The 17807-nt window shown below is 42.4% G+C and overlaps 1 protein-coding gene across 11 annotated transcripts in view; it reads right to left on the reverse strand.

Moving 5' to 3' along the window:
- NRP1 (neuropilin 1) overlaps window positions 1-17807 on the reverse strand; it is a 138992-nt gene that overhangs the window by 40125 nt on the left and 81060 nt on the right. For all 11 annotated transcript variants that reach the window (XM_032618611.1, XM_032618635.1, XM_032618584.1 and 8 more), the window contains one exon: window positions 2927-3082. In XM_032618611.1, the coding sequence (XP_032474502.1) occupies window positions 2927-3082 (156 nt within the window). The remainder of the gene's footprint in view (window positions 1-2926; window positions 3083-17807) is intronic.

The following is a 17807-nucleotide window of genomic DNA, read 5'->3' on the forward strand; positions in this document are numbered from 1 at the left end:
CCAAATAATGGCAATCAGAAAGAATTGTGTCTAATATAGAATGTTGTCCTAATCATCTATTCAATTTTCTGAAAGGACAGAGCCTCCAAAGGTACTATTATAAGGATAGCATTTGTTGTAGAATACTATGCTATTATTTAAAAAAGTGGGAAAATTATTAACATTATCAGAAGGACTTACAGAATACTGTAGACAATTCTTGGGAACTCTCACTATTGTACTTTCCCAGGAACCCCTCAAAGGAGTGCTTTTTGAGTTCAATGTAGGGTCTGACTTTTTGAAAATTCTAGGTTATGTTCAGCAGTAGGTCAGGGAGCTTCCTCCCTTTTAACTTCATTTCTTGATGGAAGATCTTATCCCCGACATTTATGAAAGACTTTAATCTTTTTCAGTTATTGGTAAAATTATGTGTTAGCGGTCAAAATCAAAACTGAGTTATAAATGATATGTAATGGAGAATCAGTTTTCCCAGGGCTTCTGTTTCTAGTTTCAAAAATGAGTCATTTTATTCTAAGAAAGATGAGGCATGTAACTGCAGATGTAATGAGTGCCAGTCACGAACCGGTTTCCCACAAGTGTCTGTCGGAGGCACTCAGCCTGGGCATGGCGCCACGGCAGTGTCCTCCAGTGAGATCTCTGAGGAACGGGGACTGTCTGCCACGTGGAACCCTCCGGCACTCGACCAGTCTCAGATGGGACTGAAAGCCTCCACTCCCCTGGATTTTACTCCAGCTCTGGGTGGGGACAGCTGTGTAAAAGCACCATGTCTCAGTCACAGGCCTTGTGTAGCTAGAGCATCCCTGGGCCATCAGAGGTGCAGAGACTCCCACCCACCTTCCCAGATGAGTCCTAGGAGGAGGACCACGGTTCCCCTGGGAGAAGGGGCTTAGGAGAGTCAGCCTGGAGTTCTTACTCCATTTAGCCCATGAGGCCTGCTCCACGGGAGGTGGTCAAATGCTTTACCAAGTCGGCTGTTAGCCGGATCCCTCTCCTGAGATGATTTAATATCGAATTTATCCCAGCCTGTGACAGCCTTTAGATTTGTCTTACTTCAGCAAATCTCTCTCGGAAACAATCTGTGTGGAAGCATTTTTGTGTGACGATGAATAATGGGGACATGCCTGAAGGAGCAGAGCTTCCCAAACCAGTGTTTCAAGGGCCAATGGATCCACCTCAGGGAGGGACCACAGTCTGGTTCACCCTGAAGGCATTTTATATTTGCTGAAAACCAGGTAAGGACACACATGCCACCAACAGAAAGAGGGCTGCTGGAATGCTGGTGGTCGAAGGCCGCTGTTGCTGAGGTACAGAAGCCAACTCTCTCTGAGGAAAGCAGGGCAGGGGGTGTGCCTGAAAGGCCCCAAAGTAGTGAAAGGCAGGTGGGCAACGAGAGCTGGACTCTGGGTGGATGTGGGGATTTCATTCGGGTTCAGTGAAAGGGTGCATACACATGCCAGGTCTTTGCTGACCCTTTATTCTTTCTGCCTCCTACTCTGGAAGGCCCTCTGTGTGCCAAGGTGACCCAGATCATGGACCAAGAGTGAGCTGTGTGCATGTCAGATGCCCCTATGGCCCTTGTGTGCTCCCACACCCATATCCGGGCCACGCGGACAACTGCGGACCATGGCTGAGAAGCCGTGTCTTGGAGAGACAGTGCTCATTGATTAAAGAGACGGCCTGAAAGCTGGGGTCAGCCCTCCCTACTCTCTCCGGGTTCTTCTGTATGTTGGTGTGTCCTTGGCATTAGCGTTTTTTCGTTTGTTTGAAACTAAAGCATGCCTTCAAAAAACGACTCCAAAACAAGAATAAGTCATTACACTCAGGGTCAAAATTTACTCACTAGATTTCCACCAATGATGACTATGAGGGTTTTCCTTCCCCAGATGGAGGATCTATTCCACATCCTCTAGGGCTAGACAGCGGCCTTGAGCTGGTCTGTTCACAGGGCAGCTGCATCCCTATGTCTTCGGCCTTCCTGCCTGCCCTAAGGGACAGCGAGGGCTTTGCAGCTAATCAAAGCGTATTTATAGGCCTCTCACTTCACACCCAGGAGGCTTTTCTCAGTTTCAGACCCAGAAGGAGAAAATCAAGGCCAGGGATGCCCCAGATGGAGACAAGGACATGTTAATTGGTCTCTTCCCAAACCCAGGATTCCAGGTTACCTGGATCTTTGCTACTATCCTCACCAATTCTGTGCATTTCACTCGGCCTCCAGGGCAAGCTTTTAATTTTGGGGAAACAGCAAGCATGAGTTCTCCAAAATCTTTTGATTAGTAAATCAGAGCAAGCATAACTTCAAATAAACAGCAGGCTGAGAAAAACATCTCAGTTCCAAATAATTCAGAGCAGAGTGCCCGGGGCGCAGGGCATGGTGTGGCCTCCTCGACAGGAAAGTAGCAAGCAGGTGGCCTGTGGCTCATGGGATCTGAGGGAACACCTGTAGTTCTGTTCATTCGTACAGAAGCAGCCAAACACACTTGTAAATTAGCTTGTGAGCCACAGAGGGTAGATAAAAAGGAGTCTTCTAAAACCAGCCCATTACAGAGAGGAAGAAAGGATCAATCTATGAAAGAGAATGAGGAAACACAGGCAGAAAGACAAAACAAAACAACTCCAGAGGTTCTAAGAGGATGGTGTTTATCCTGTGCATAGTCTCTGTCCCCGTGGGAGGTTTAAAGTGATTCTTGAGTTTGACTTAATTTGGCCGGTATTGACTTTTCTTGGAAACATCCATATAATTTCCTTTTGGCTTCTGGATCTGGGAACATGAGACCCCTTGGTCAGATTTAAACCTCTAATTGCACTTTTCATTTTAAATCAATTCGAAAATAAACCAGGCAAGACAGCAAGCTCCCAAACAAACAAGTGAAAATTGATCATCCACTTCAAAGACCCGATTGCTGGGGGAGGTGGAAGGGAAACTTACAACAGGTTTATTTCCTTCTTTTATGGTGATCCAGTCTTCCCCGTTGGAGCTAATGTCTATTCTGTATGTCTTGACATAGTATTTCTTCTTGGTTTCCTTTGAAATAGCTCCCTGTGTCCCGACAGCAGTGACAAAGCGCAGAAGGCCCAGGTCTACCTACAAGACAACACCAGCCTTGTCAGTTGCCCATCCTTGTACCTCCGGAATGTGGAGCATTTTTTCCTGTGGGTACCATGGTGTAGTTTTCATCCACCTGGGATCAGGAGACCCTAATTCCATCGGCATCAACAACCCCAAGAAAGCCTCCAATATGATAAGACAGCAGCTGCCCTAGGTTGGCAATGGCCAAAAAAGAGACCTTTCTCATCGTTGCCACCAAGATTGCTTGATCCTTGGTACAAAAGAGAAAACTGGGTTCAACATCATGTTACTGTATTTTCTAAGAGATTCACAATACTTTCTAAACAGCACGTTAATAGATGTCATTTTACAAATAGAAAATCAAGACAAACAAGATAAGCTCACATACTGGATATGGAGAGGCCTGGACTAGAACTTGAGTCTAACATGATCCCACTTCCCATCCCTCTGCAGCATCCTACCTCCTTCCAAACAGAATGTGGATCAGAACGATCCTGACTCTGAAAGCACTTGTGTGTACTGTGGGTTGAGAAATGGGCCATAGACTTGTAATCTGGAATGGAGTCGAGGGAAGGAGGGCAAAGTTAGGATTTTTGATCCATCTAAATTTCTTCCTTTGCCGTATCTCTCCTTGTAGTTCAGCTTGAGAGGCAGGAGGATTCCCAGGCATCAATCCGGGAAGGAACGATGCCTCTGTGGGACAACAGCTAGGACTTAACAAGCTTCCACTGGTGAGTTTCCAGGGGAGATGTTCCTCAGCCCAATGGCCTTACCTTCATCCCTCACTAGACTTTCTCACACCCCTGATGGCTGGGCCACCTGGAGGGCACCACAGTAGTGATGACCAGAGGGTGACCAAAGCCCGAGGTCCCTGATTGCATCCCAGAGGTCTGCAGTGGCTTGAGTTGTTCCCATGGCCCTGTGATGTGAATGGGAAGGACAGAGATCAGGCCCTCAAGGTTCCAGTACCGGCTCTGCCTTGAGTTTGCTCTATAGGGCCTCTGACAAGTCACTTCATCTTTAGGCTTCTAGTTCTTCATTTGTAAAATGAACGAGTTGGACCAGATAACCCGGAAGACCCCTTCCCTCTCCGACTTCCTAGGACTCCATGCTTTCAGAAAAGTGAAATAGGTATTTTTTCTTTAACTTTCCTTATTTCCATTGTTAATAACCAAGAATCATCTTAAAACAAAAATCATTACCAGTTTCTCTATATTAGAAATATTTTCCTTTTATGAATACATTTGATTATTCCTATAAAATTGTTTTCCTCTACTATGTCCTCTATTTATTGGATTTCTGTATAATACAGAGATTTTAAAGAAATGAAGCACAAATATTTGGCAAATATTTTGTAAAGGACACAAAAAGTAATTGCACGTTACAACTGATTAAGAGTAACAAGATATTTCAACTGTATATTATATTCACTAGTAAGAGGCTGTTTTCCCTGAAAACGGCAACAAAAGCCAAAAAACAAAACCCCCCCAAAAGCCCTAAGCACACCACCGCCCCCCCAACCACAACTTCTGAATCCTGCTTTCCAGTTGCTACATGACAACCCAATTTTCTGAAAACAATATTTCAATTAACCCTTTAGTGCCCATGGGTCATGAACAGCTAGCTAAAGAATTTCCATTTTATGTACAGCCTGCCTTGTGAAGAATGGCTATTGTCTTCCACGAATTGCTTTTTCCTGAAGGCCCTTGGAGTAGTTAAATCAACAGGTTGCCAATTCCTTCAAAACTGAACCAAGACTTACATCCAGGAAAAACAGCAATGTCCCTGTCACAGAGAAGCCAACTTGAACTTAACACAATTTAACAATAGGAGATTTCATCTAGAAAGGAAGGGGATACCATTCAATGTAAAACAATCTTTATTTCATTTTCCTGAATTTTAAGATGTAAAGTCTAGGCTATAAACGCTTTCTTTCAGATTTAAAAGAAAAAAGAGCAAGCCTTTAATAGCAATAAATATTTTAAGATAATAATGGTGGATGTTCTAAATCTTAATTTAACAAGTAAGTATTTGTCCAACGTATTTTATCAAGTGCCTATACTTTTTAACTGGAATTTGCATTTATTCCAAAAGTGAATACTGGTACTTTGTATGAATTTGTGTACAAATTTCAAAAAACGGAGGCAGTCCACGTTTCCCAGATTTCGCCAACAAAAATGCAAGCTATTCAGTTAAATTTGAATTTCAGATAAACAACAAATGTTTTTAGTATAAGTATGTCCCATGCAATATTTGGGACATACTAACAACAGGTTCATTGCTTACTTGAAATTCAAATTTAACTGGGTGTTCTTTTCTCGATGTTATCTGGCAAGCCCAAACCTAACTCTATTCTGGACAAATAACCAGATGATTTCAGGTTGCTGCAAAAACTCTGATTTCCTAATGCTGCAACTTGAAAGTTAACAGGTACTCTAGACATGGCTGCACGGAACTTTTTCAACTGTTTTCAGATGCTCTCAGACACTTAGTGCTTTGCTGACTGTCCACTGAGTCATGCCCTCATGCCTAATACCGAATCCACTTTCAACCTGAAGGGTCCTTAAAACCTTGACATCCAAGGGGGCATGAAGTAGAGCTGTGCAAATAAACTCTTCCTGTCAAACCTACAAATGGCTCTTCAGTTTGGAAATGCTTAAATTCCCACGAGTGTATAGGCAGCTTAGGCTGATTGGAAATAACTCTAGAACTTCATTCCCTGGCTGTACTTCTTCTATTTTTAAAATTTTGTTCTCAGGGTAAGATTTAGTTACTAGGTAAGAAAGAAGTTAACTGGTGGTCAACTAGAAGAATCCTAGGCACTAGAAACAACTGACTTGAAAGGAAGGAGCCAGTGACTGAAATTAACCGGGTGCCAACACATGAAACGACATGAAAACACATGAAAGTCCCAGACTGAAAGGCCCCAAAGCATACGTATGAATCACTCGTAAAGAAGAAAAGGTATTTTCTTTTCTCAACAGCAATGAAATGCATTCACAACCTCCCCTTGTAATTGCATAAGGTTTCCTGTTGTGCTTTAAAACTGCAGATTCTCCTGCTCACTGTGCTGGGAATACCTGAAATTTCATTTCATTTTTCTTCCTAACGTTACTACCACTGGGTTTAGAAAGGATGAATGACAACCTCACCAAATGATTAGGACTGGGACTTGAACGACTGCAATTAAAAGTGAATGGCGGGCTTCCCTGGTGGCGCAGTGGTTGAGAGTCCGCCTGCCGATGCAGGGGATGCGGGTTCGTATCCCGGTCCGGGAAGATCCCACATGCTGCGGAGCGGCTGGGCCCGTGAGCCACGGCCGCTGAGCCTGCGCGTCCGGAGCCTGTGCTCCGCAACGGGAGAGGCCACAACAGTGAGAGGCCCATGTACCGCAAAGAAAAACAATACAAAAAACTGAATGGTACCCAGAACTCTACCAAGACACAGACCAGCACTGTGGAGACGCTCACTGGCAATACCACAGAGGTTCTTTTAAGTCCTTTCTCCCTGGGGACCTTTGTGGAATGCCCTAACAGAGACCCTCAGCGCCTGAGAGAGTTTGGGAAGAGATAGATAACTCTCAGCCTCAGAAGCACACAACTGCTCACACCACAGGTATCTGTCAGGAGACCCAGAGGGACTTAACACCTGGGTGTTTATACCTTTCTCAGGGCTGAAGCCATCTCTGCTAATCATGACATTGGCCTCGATCTACCTGCTGTTTTAGTCTCACCTGCTGCATCTACCTCCCTCCAACCGTATCTTCCAGCCGCGTAAGGTATTTATTCTTCCTAACACAAGATATGACTTTTCTGTCTTTGTGCCTTCACATGTAAAGTTTTGTCAACTTAAAAGAACATTTTCCTCTTTTTTTTGACTGCAAATGACTATTTCCTCTTTTTGGTCTGATGGGCAGAATAAGGCACTTCTGACTCCAAGATGTTTAGTGCAAAGCTCAGGTCTCCATCTGTCAATTCATCATATTGTGTTTTTCCTCTACTTCCATCCAGACTTTTATGATTTCTTTTAAGGAATATCTGCTTTTCTATATAGAAAAGTGATAGATGTCTATTGAAAATTCATAAGATGCAGAAGAGATTAAAGGAGAAATTAAAATCTTCAGAAGACCACCAATAGGAAATAAAGGCTGATAATAGCCTTCCAGAGTTCTATTTCCTTATGCAAAATATATGTAACCATCATGTGTATGTTTTGTTATTGTAAAAATGAGGTCGTATTACCTCTATGTTCGATATCCTGCTTTTCGTTTAGTTTTATGGATATATTTCCATGCCAAAAGTATTTTTCTACATCATCAATTTCAATGGCTGCATGGTATTCTATGGCCTGACTGTAGCGGCATCTATTTAATCAGTCGGCCGCCTGTGAACACTTCTACTCACCTTGACTGGTGGACACTTAGTACTGCGTTTCCACTAAGTTCTGTATTAAGTGGTGAGGATACAAAGAGCAGCAAGAATGGGAGACACAAACACAAGATTACAGGATGGGGCAATGCCCGGGGGAAGGAGAGGTAGGGGGATTGGACACATCTCACAGCTGACTTTGATGAAAGATACACAGTAAGGGCTCACAAGTGGATAAAAAGGGAAAGGCTGTTCTAGGGAGAAGGGGGAACAGGAAGGGCAGAGGCAATGGGGAGGAAATGAATGAATGAAATAACATCACTAGACAACCTACCACGTTTCCCTCACCGCTATAGACACTATTTGTCAAGAAATGGATTGATCTCTAAAGACTACTGTGCTCTGCTCATTCGGAAGCCAAAATAATCAGTTGTCACGACCGCCACTCAAAATCCGGCCATCCTCTTGGTGGGTTAGCTTTCTGAATCTGATGAGCTCTCACCAACCTCACATCCAGTAGACAAGATTGGCGACCCAAGACAGGCAGCTGGAGAGACAAAGACACAACCCCGAGCAGTTCTACATAATGGCAGCCCTCCGTGTTTTGGAGGGTTCATCATCCTAAACAATATTTCCCTTCTTCTCCTAAAAATTCAGACACACATGGGGCTTCCCTGGTGGCGCAGTGGTTGAGAGTCCGCCTGCCGATGCAGGGGACGCGGGTTTGTGTCCCAGTCCGGGAAGATCCCACATGCCGCGGAGCGGCTAGGTCTGTGAGCCATGGCCGCTGAGCCTGCGCGTCCAGAGCCTGAGCTCTGCAGCGGTAGAGGCCACATGTTTTCCCTAAATCCAATCAGCTCTGCTCCCATCACTATTTTCTTATTTTGAAATAATGTCATTCATTATTTCACAGCTGCTTTATTTTTAATTGGAAGATGGGTGTGATTTCACATCTGAGTTTGATGTACTTTCTGTTTAACATTAAGGGTGATGGCGATGGGTTGGGAGGATGTCGGGGGGCGGGGGCTAGCACAGAGCTGAACGTCAACTGCATTCACTGAAACTGTGGAACGTTTCACTCCGTGTGTGTGACAAACATAAACATCTGGTACTTATCTGATGGTCTGTAGGCAATTTGACGGAAGTTTACCAAACTCCTTTTGAGTTCAAGTGGCCACTCTGAGTTAGCTTATCACTGTTAGCAGAAGTGACCCCATACGACATCCTGTTTCCAATATAAATATAAAAGCCTAACACTGCTGGTAGAATGTCTACCTACATCTTATCTTCACTGTGCTCCCCACACAAAGAGAAGACATAGCTAGACATCAGGCACAGAGGAGGAAAGCGCAACTTTCATCCCGGGTGGGGAGAGGCACACCAGTAGAAGAAAACAGCTGTCTTCATCCCCTTCTGGGGGGCAGGGGATGGTGTCCTACAGCTCCTGTGGAGTGAACTGTCCACCTCCAACTCCCTCTTCGTTGTAAGATGTCTACAGGTATTAACCTACATGCACTTTATGGCCATGGCATTGTCTTAGTAATGACAGGAAACACAATCCCCAGATAAACAGAAGCCAGGAGAGAGACACATTTTACTGGGACTCGCTTGAGGACAAAGGGCACGTTTTAGCATCGTGCAGTACGTCATGAAGCAAACCTCTGCAAACTGCTGGTTAAATACCAGCATACAGCCTCCCAGCCATGAAATAGATATCATCGCTTCCTATAATAATACATAACCAGCTATTGGTAATGTCGTAATGTGGAAAGTCTCATTTCTAAAATGAAAAGTCTGTCTTGCTCAATAAAATACTGTCCATGGAGCGAGCATTGACAAGGGAGTGTTTCCAGGCTTTTAACATTCCCAAGACAGGTCAGTACAAGAGCCTGAAAAAATAAAGGACAAAGAACTGGAGTCTGATTAAAAACAGGAAAAATACTTTCTTGGTGGGGGGAGGTGAAGTGTGTCGGATTCTTTTTAGAGCATCTCTGATGACTCAAAGAACTGTTTAATTCATCACTAGACACTACAAGCTAAAGAAAATATTTTTAAGCAATTGTCTCATTTCCTTAGATAACACACGTGCTTTCTGATAACGCCTAAGCATCTGAACATCGGTGCTGTTCCAGGATCTGGGGGCTTAATTCACAGCACCTGATCATGTTCCTTGACTAAGGATCTTGGACTTTTTATAGTTGCCAGTAGGAATACAACCATTTTATAGTTGGTGACATAATTCTCTCTTTATGTATTTTTCATGATTACTGTATTACATAGAAAAAACACTGATGGCTAAAATTACTCTTATATATAGAAAATTCATAAGGCAACCCCTATGTGTCAGACATTTTATTAAGGGCTAAATTTATATACATTATCTTTTCAACTCTTAACAATCATACAAGGAACTGAGGAACAAAGTGATGTGTGAACCTTGCTCAGAGTCACGTAACTTGTCAGTGATTAAGCCAGGACTTACCCCAGATCAGACTGGTGGCCCATGTATATGCCACTACACCCATGCTCTTCCTCAATTCCTATCTTAAAAAGCACAATTATCAAAAGGTAATTTAGAATTTCTTAGTGAACAAAAATTAAATCTTAAGAGTTATTCTTTCTGGAAATTACATATTTGTATAATTATCGAGAATATGAAACCATTTATGATTACTTTGACTCCGTTTAACGTTTACATTGACTACTGGAAAGCCAAATTTTGCAAATGAGTCACTCATGCTGTTGAAAAACAAGACAGTGGTGACAGATCATTTTTAGCAAAAGATAATGAGAAAAGATCTAAAAATTCTGGTAAAGAATACAAATATCCAAGAGCAAGAAAAGTGCAGTGCAGGGAGAACCTCACCAATTTTCTCTTCTCATCTTAATTGCTTGAATTAATTTTTTTTTTTCCATAAAGGAAAGCATTTTCCTGGGTGGAAGCAAACTACTGGTTGCAACAAAGCCTGTGCTGATAGTAAAACAATCCCAAGTGAATGAACTGATGAATTTTCCTTTCCGAAGACTTGAGTCAACCAGCTAGAATAACACTAGATAAGGCTGTGCAGCCCAGATGCAGCGCAAAGCCTGGCTTCCCTGATGCCACTGTACTTCGCGCAAAAGAACAAGGAAAGCACAAGACAAATGAAGTCCTCAAACAAGGGCTGACCTCTGTCTCCTTTGGCTGATAAAGGAGATTATGCTGTGGGGCTCCACTGCCTTTGGATGTTGGCATATCCTTTCATTCTCACATTAATTTTTTTTGGCATAAACCAGGAGCAACAAATTAAAGAAATATTTAATTCTGATATGTTCTTGGAACTGGAGTGCCATGTGGTTCTTTCTGAAGAGTAAGATCTCTTGAAGTTTTTAGAACGGGCAAATGGCATCGGCAGGAGGAAAGGAAAGGGACTCCGTACTGCAGGTTAATACCAGCATCTCAACTAGAGACATTTCCAGAACCCAGCTACCCAAATCACTCCCACGTGGAAACCACGAAGATGGAACTTGAAGAGGAGGACACTGTTCTGGGAGGAGAGCACGGCGGGTCCACATCTCCTCAGGGTGTCTGATGCAGCATTTCAAAGACCTTTGAGAGCAGGGCAACAGGACTGTGACACCCACTGGAAAACGCTCAGCTTCACTGATGACATCAATTTAAGAGAAATATGGGAGGGGTCTTCACATATTCTATGCAAAATCTGAGGGCTTCTTTTTCCCTTCTATATTTTCTAGAACAGATATAATTGTGTTCAGAGAAAACAAATATTCCATTTGAGTTCCTCTCTTACTCAATAAACCTGTAAAATCTGGACACCAGGACACAATGTATTCTGATAACAAAGGAGGAGAAAATGAGATCGTATGGGGGTTCCTATAGACTCTGCGATACAAGTAATCAGCATCAAAGACAATTGGAAAGTTCTATGTAGAGTTAAAGAGAAAGGCTGACCGAATGCCTAGGCTTTGGCAAAGATTGTTGTACATTTTTAAGACATACGCCAACCTGAAAACTCTGTTTTTCTTTAAAATGAAGAAGCTTCATTACTTCAACACCATGTTCACTTGCAGATGGGGACCTCAGAAACTTTAATAGCTCAGTCAGGAGGATGACACTTAGATGGTCCCCTCTTCCAACTTAGATACTTAGGAGTTCTTACTGCGTGGTAAAAGATTCAGGGACTTAATATTTTTATTAACATTTTTTGAATACTTATTTGTAAGTTACACTAAATTGAAAACCTGAGCCTAATACTTTGATCTGGAAAGAGGATAAGTACTCAGAACAGAACAAATGTAATCCCTAGAAACTTGGTTAAGAATTTAACCTACAAACTCTGTAGTAAAAATCGCATAGTGGAAATGTCTTAAGAAAGAAAAATAAATATGCTACAGTTTTTAAAAAAATTGTAACCAGCCTCAGATATGCATAAACATGATGTAGATCTAGTCAAATGCCTATAGGACCATCGTACCATGGGCTCTTGCTAGAAGATTCAGTCAGCAAAGATTTAGCAAGCATCTCCTGCATGGAGGACACAGGCTGGCTTAGGCTCTTCTGCTATAACTCTTGGTTCCATCCATTAACTGTTTATTGTAATACTCATGAAAACTAGGGGAGCATTCTCCTAGTTAGAAGGCTTAATGGGCAGGAATTGCTCCGCATTGATCAACATCCTGTGAGATCAAGCAGACTGTGTGAACGGATCTCTGCTTCTGATGTCTGTCTCTGCTAAAACAAAGGGGGCGCAGTAATGGAAGAATGACTAAAGGGTGGTCTGGATGACAACTATTTTAAAACGTAACAGAAGAATTTATGACCTCCACACATAATTTCAGTAGGACTGTATTATGCAGATAAAGCATTTATTATTCTTGCTTTTATGATTAAAAACATTTCAGGCAAACTATAAACCGATGCACGGAGCCAGGGTGCATGCCCACACGGATGTGTCTTAAAGCCCAATAATGGTGCTTCACGCATTGTAGACGCTTAAACTGAAAGTGTGAAATTAAAGTAAACCGAAGGATGCCAAGGGTTCAGACAAAACCATTTAATCCATTAAATTCAATAGATATATATGGTATGCCAGGCTCGGGAAGGAAGCAGGCCTATGCAGAAAAAAATGATAATACCAGACTGAAAATAAGAAGTGCCACCGTGCCCACAGATGAGGCGTTGTGAGCTTCAGAAGACGATTACATGCACAAGGGGAAAGGTCAGGCTTTATGGAAAAGAGGTCATTTGAATCATTCAAACTGGACCTCATAGGATAGGATAAGATTTTGGCTGTGGAAGGGGTCAGGGTTGATGAGTTAAAGGCACAAGGAACAGGAAAAAAAATCCCAGCCAATTTCCTGCATTTCAAAATATCTGATATGATGAACATTCTCCTTCTGTCTAGTATCTCTTGGCAAAAGTCCTTTAGAGAGCAGGGAAAAGTGCCCTCCCCACCCCTAGCCCCCAACACACACCCTGCTTTGCAGAGGCCTTCATGGGATCCATGGGTCCAGGCCAGGAAGTGCCGGGCTGGTGACAGACAGATCATGCAATCTTATTTGTAATTAAACTTTCAGCTCATGACCATGCACTGCACTGCTGAGCTAATTCTGCTAAAATGTGTGCTTTCACAGCCTCTGGGAATCCAAGCATTCCTGGGAATAAGACCTAACCCTCAGTCTGCATGAGCCAGATGCCTCTCTCCTGAGTCTCAGGGCACACTGTCCAGCCCTATCCTCCATTTATATCTACGTTTGAAAGAAAACATCTCAATGAAATAGCATCGAAACTGCGTGTTTTCTTGAGGAGTCCACACTGCTGTCAAAATCACACTGTTTGCTCCTCAAACAATTAAAGAGAGGGCCGTGAGTTGAGATCATGAGCTTCCGGTGGTGGGTGTTTCCGTGTCTAATATCCCTTGCACTGTGGAGGGAAGCTGGTGGCTGGAGATTCTTCTTTTATCACACAAATAAGTGCTAGATACTTGGGTGCAAGAGAGGGAAGGTTAACAGATTCCTGCCCTCTCGTCAGTGAGGGAAAAAGTCGAGTAAACAATAAATCTCAATATAGAGGGAACTGGCTGCATTAAATGTCCTCAATGAGCTCTAGGGCTACAGGGAAAAATACTTGGGTGATGCAGGCAGCACACGGTGGAAGCACAGGCCCCAGGAGCACCTCTGTGGCTTTGATATTAAAGAACGACCTGGAGTATGTTTAGCAAATTAATTAGCCATTCCAAGCCGTGGTCTCCTCTTCTCTCCAACAAAAATACCAATGCATAGCCCATTTAGTTATTTTTCCTGGTTTTATGAGAGTCATAATGATGCATTGGTACACACATTAAACATAAGAATGTGACCCTAATATTTTTTCCCTTAGTCATTTGGGTAATTGGAGTGTGTGTGTGTGTGTGTGTGTGTGTGTGTGTGTGTGTGGTTTTGCCTGTAGTAGCTAGATTGTCGTAACTTGTTTGAAAGAGGGACAGAGCCCTCTTTAACTTTAAATTCACCTAGCCCGACCTGCAGCATCTCATCCTTAGCAAACGCTCAATACACATTTGCCGAGTTTAAATTCAACACTCTGTCAGTTCAGCGTTGCTGGCAAGACCTGAAACTCCTTTTTTCCAGATAAAGCCAGCTACCCATTGTTAAGCCAATGTTAGCATTTGGGCAACAAACTTGTAGTCTTTTTTTTATTTTTATTTTTTTGCGGTACGCGGGTCTCTCACTGCTGTGGCCTCTCCCGTTGCGGAGCACAGGCTCCGGACGCGCAGGCTCAGCGGCCATGGCTCACGGTCCTAGCCGCTCCGCAGCATGTGGGATCCTCCCGGACCGGGGCACGAACCCGTGTCCCCTGCATCGGCGGGCGGACTCTCAACCACTGCGCCACCAGGGAAGCCCCAAACTTGTACTCTTAATTGAGGAATATGACTATTCTTATCTTGGTGTTTAAACTGCAAATATTAAAACTACTCAAAATTTCCAGTCCTTTGAAAAGTTCACCACTTACAGGGAAGGTCTGCTGGATGATGAGTTTTGTTGGCCAGGTCCACGCCACGTGAAGGATTCTTTTTTATTTATTTCTCAAAAGACCTCTCACTAACTTACGAAGCGTCCCTCCTCCCAGAAGTTACCTCAAAGGGCAGCAAGGCTTAAATCATTTTTTCGCCGTATCTATCATGCTCTCCAACCTCTTCTCAATCTTTTTGTTTTAGAGCCAACTTATTTGGGATCATGACGTCCACAGGATATTTATGGATTGGCTGTATCTGGTATCTTAGACTTTTCTCAGACCACTTCTGTATTTTTGAAAAATTAGCAACATCAATATTTCACTGTCTAACTATAGGTCTCCAAGTTTTCACCTAATTAACATATGATCCTCATACGACGCTAGAATTGTAGCTTTGTGTGGCTGGGAATTGAGTGCAGGTTTCAGGCCTTTTGTGATCTTTGTGTTTGTCTCACGGTCTCTGAGAAGCAGCCCAGTAGGAGAAGCAGTAATACTAATTCTGCATTGAGGACAGGCAACATAACACCTTTCCAAGGTGCAATGACCTCAGTTATGGACACATACATCTTTCCATCTATCAGCAGTTTAAAGAGATTTTTAAACCTGAAAGACCAAGAAAATATTAAACAGGTACAGGTAAGGTCTATTTCTGTTTCAAAAGCTGTTGTTCTATGCTCCCCATAAAGTTTTATTATCTGCAGTACTGGGGAGATTTCTAAATGACTCAAGATCAACACACATCTGTACTCAGACAGCATCTGTCTATTTCAGCACCAACAAAATGGCTTGTTTATTATTAGTTTTGCAGTAAGTCACGCCTTTAATTTTTCTCCCTCCTTCTAAAAGCTTGGTTTCAAAAACAAACACAAGGATGAGTTTCTAGAAACTAAAGACTTGCAGATGGGGGCAATGGTCTAAATCAGGCTCTTGGCCTATAAACTTTGACAGCATCCTTTTACATTGACTTTCCATGTATTTCTCAGGGATCTACATGGGCCTCTCAGGTTAATGAGAGTTTCATGTGTTGATGGGGAATCTGGACGTGCAGGTGTCCAAGAAAACCCCTCTACTTGGCATTAAAAATCCTGCAAGGAGCTGACGGGATTACTGAGATTAAAGTCGGTCACCCACCAAAAGTTATAACAAACACTGCCCCGGAGACAAGGGAGAAGACAAAGAACAGGCTGCCTAGGTACGGTTGGTTGTCAGAAATTGTGTGTAAACAGTGGGTCTCTGAAGGGATGCCAATCATTCCTGAGAACAGATGAGATGAACTTCATAATTTAATATATTTGGTCAAGTGTATTTTCCTTGTTTGGAAGCTTACCATTCAGTCAGGAAGTGTCTACTGATTTTTTTGTTTTTTGAAGATGACTTATAAAGGAGGTGGAAGAGCGCTTGAAATAATGCATTTTCAAAGAATTACTCTCTAGAAGAATCATCCGTAATTACCATTCACAATGGATGTTCTATAGTTTCGGACTGAGCAGAGGCCAGCCCGTGGCAGGAAAAGGGCTGTAAAGTTGGAAACTGCATGGATGGAGGTGGGTAACCAAGGTGAGGAAGGGGGAAATGTTTTGTGCTCTGAAGACACACTGTTTTGCCATCCAAATGTTGTCAGGGAACAGAACTGCAAATTCTTTTAATGCTCTGAAAGAAAAAATCTGTCTATAGTAATTTCATGCATTTCAATCCAGGTCACACAATGGGAAAAATGCATCTGCACGTCTACTTTCAAAGCACAGGAGAACAAGCACAGATGTTCCACGAAACATATCATGCTCTTCCTCCCCTATCCCTGCCCGGAGTCCTTAACATAATGGAAGAAGCTGTGATTCGCATTTATCCACTGGAACCATTCTTAACACATGGAAAGACACGTCTATTTCACCACATCCTTGGAGGTGACACAAAGTGAGATGTTTTCTTGGTGAACATGGCCATACTGTGGTGTGTGTGGTGTTGGGGGTAGCGGGGTGGGCTTCTTGGCAGAAAAAATAGAGCTAAGGCTCGTATTTGGAAATGTGGAAAAAAGCATTTCTTTATGTTACCTTGCAGGTTTCCAGGACAGTAAGAATCCTATCATTTTGTCACTACACTTTAAGATGCAAAGTCAGGCCTGAGAACACATTATTCTGCATGGTTTTAATAAAGCTGCTGGTATATAAGAAGAAATGGAATAAATAAATTTTACATGGAATTAAAATCTTTTGATAAAAAGATTTTAATTGAGATGAATTTTATATGAGACACATGAATATTCTAAATCCAGACACTTTAAAAAAAGGTAGATAAACAGATGTTTCCATAAACTCTTCTGGAAAACAGCAAAGTTCTTAGACTAATGGAACTAAATTATTATATTACAGAAGTTGATAAGAGTTCAGTTTCAGCATATTACAGATTGAACCCCAAATTACCTATTCCTGCCTGCTTTTCCTTTTTGTCCTACTCTCCAGAAGAGACAGGAATGTCCAGATGTAGATCATGTAAGATGCCTTCTACATTTGTCTTAGTAAATGAGATTCTTTTATCTACAAGTGGTTGATTGAGAGGAAATATGTTAAATGAACAAATGTATTGACTGATTTTTCTTCACGTGGTACATGATTGTTAAATAAATGAATTCTTACCATCTTGGTATTAGAGCTTTGTAAATAAAAGTATCCTTATAAACGAATGCAGTATTTGGAAACATAAGTTAAAACTACAGAAATAGGATAATGTGTGTGCTACAAAATGTTGCTGGTTGACAACAGCAGTGACTAGTCTGGATTTTCAGAATAATGTTTAAAAAACTAGGCCAGGAAAACTCTGCATACTCTGTCTTCATTTTTTAAGACTGGGAACTTAAAAAAAAAAGTTCTTTTCTCTTTTCTCCATGAACTCTGTGTGCCTCCTGAAATATCAAAAACAATTTGTTCAGTGTTTCATATTTCATTTAATTTGCTAACTTCGTTTATTATCATGAGTATTTCCCACTGGAAATTTTATCTTTAATTTCCGGATCTTCAAACTTAAGGCTCTGTCAAATTTCTTGCACCTGTAGCCATCAGCCTGTGCATCTACCTGGGTCTCGGTCTTTCTCTTTGGAGATGGGGTCTGTCTTTGTCAGCTTTAGCCCTAAGTAAACACATCGAGTCATACACGCATGAAGATCGCCGTGATGACTTTCTTCTTAAGCTGTATCCCTGGTGCTGCTTTTTTCCCCTCCACTTTTCTGCATTAGTATGATGGCCTATAACATGCTCCGAATTGCATGTGGTATTTGTCTTCTTAAGGAAAGAAAAAGGACGGAGTATTGGCCAGACTTTAAGGTGTGAACAGCCTGGAATGGTGGGTAAGCCTTTGCCTTTCAGAT

Source organism: Phocoena sinus, chromosome 2, assembly GCF_008692025.1.
Source record: "Phocoena sinus isolate mPhoSin1 chromosome 2, mPhoSin1.pri, whole genome shotgun sequence".
Lineage (NCBI taxonomy): Eukaryota > Metazoa > Chordata > Mammalia > Artiodactyla > Phocoenidae > Phocoena > Phocoena sinus.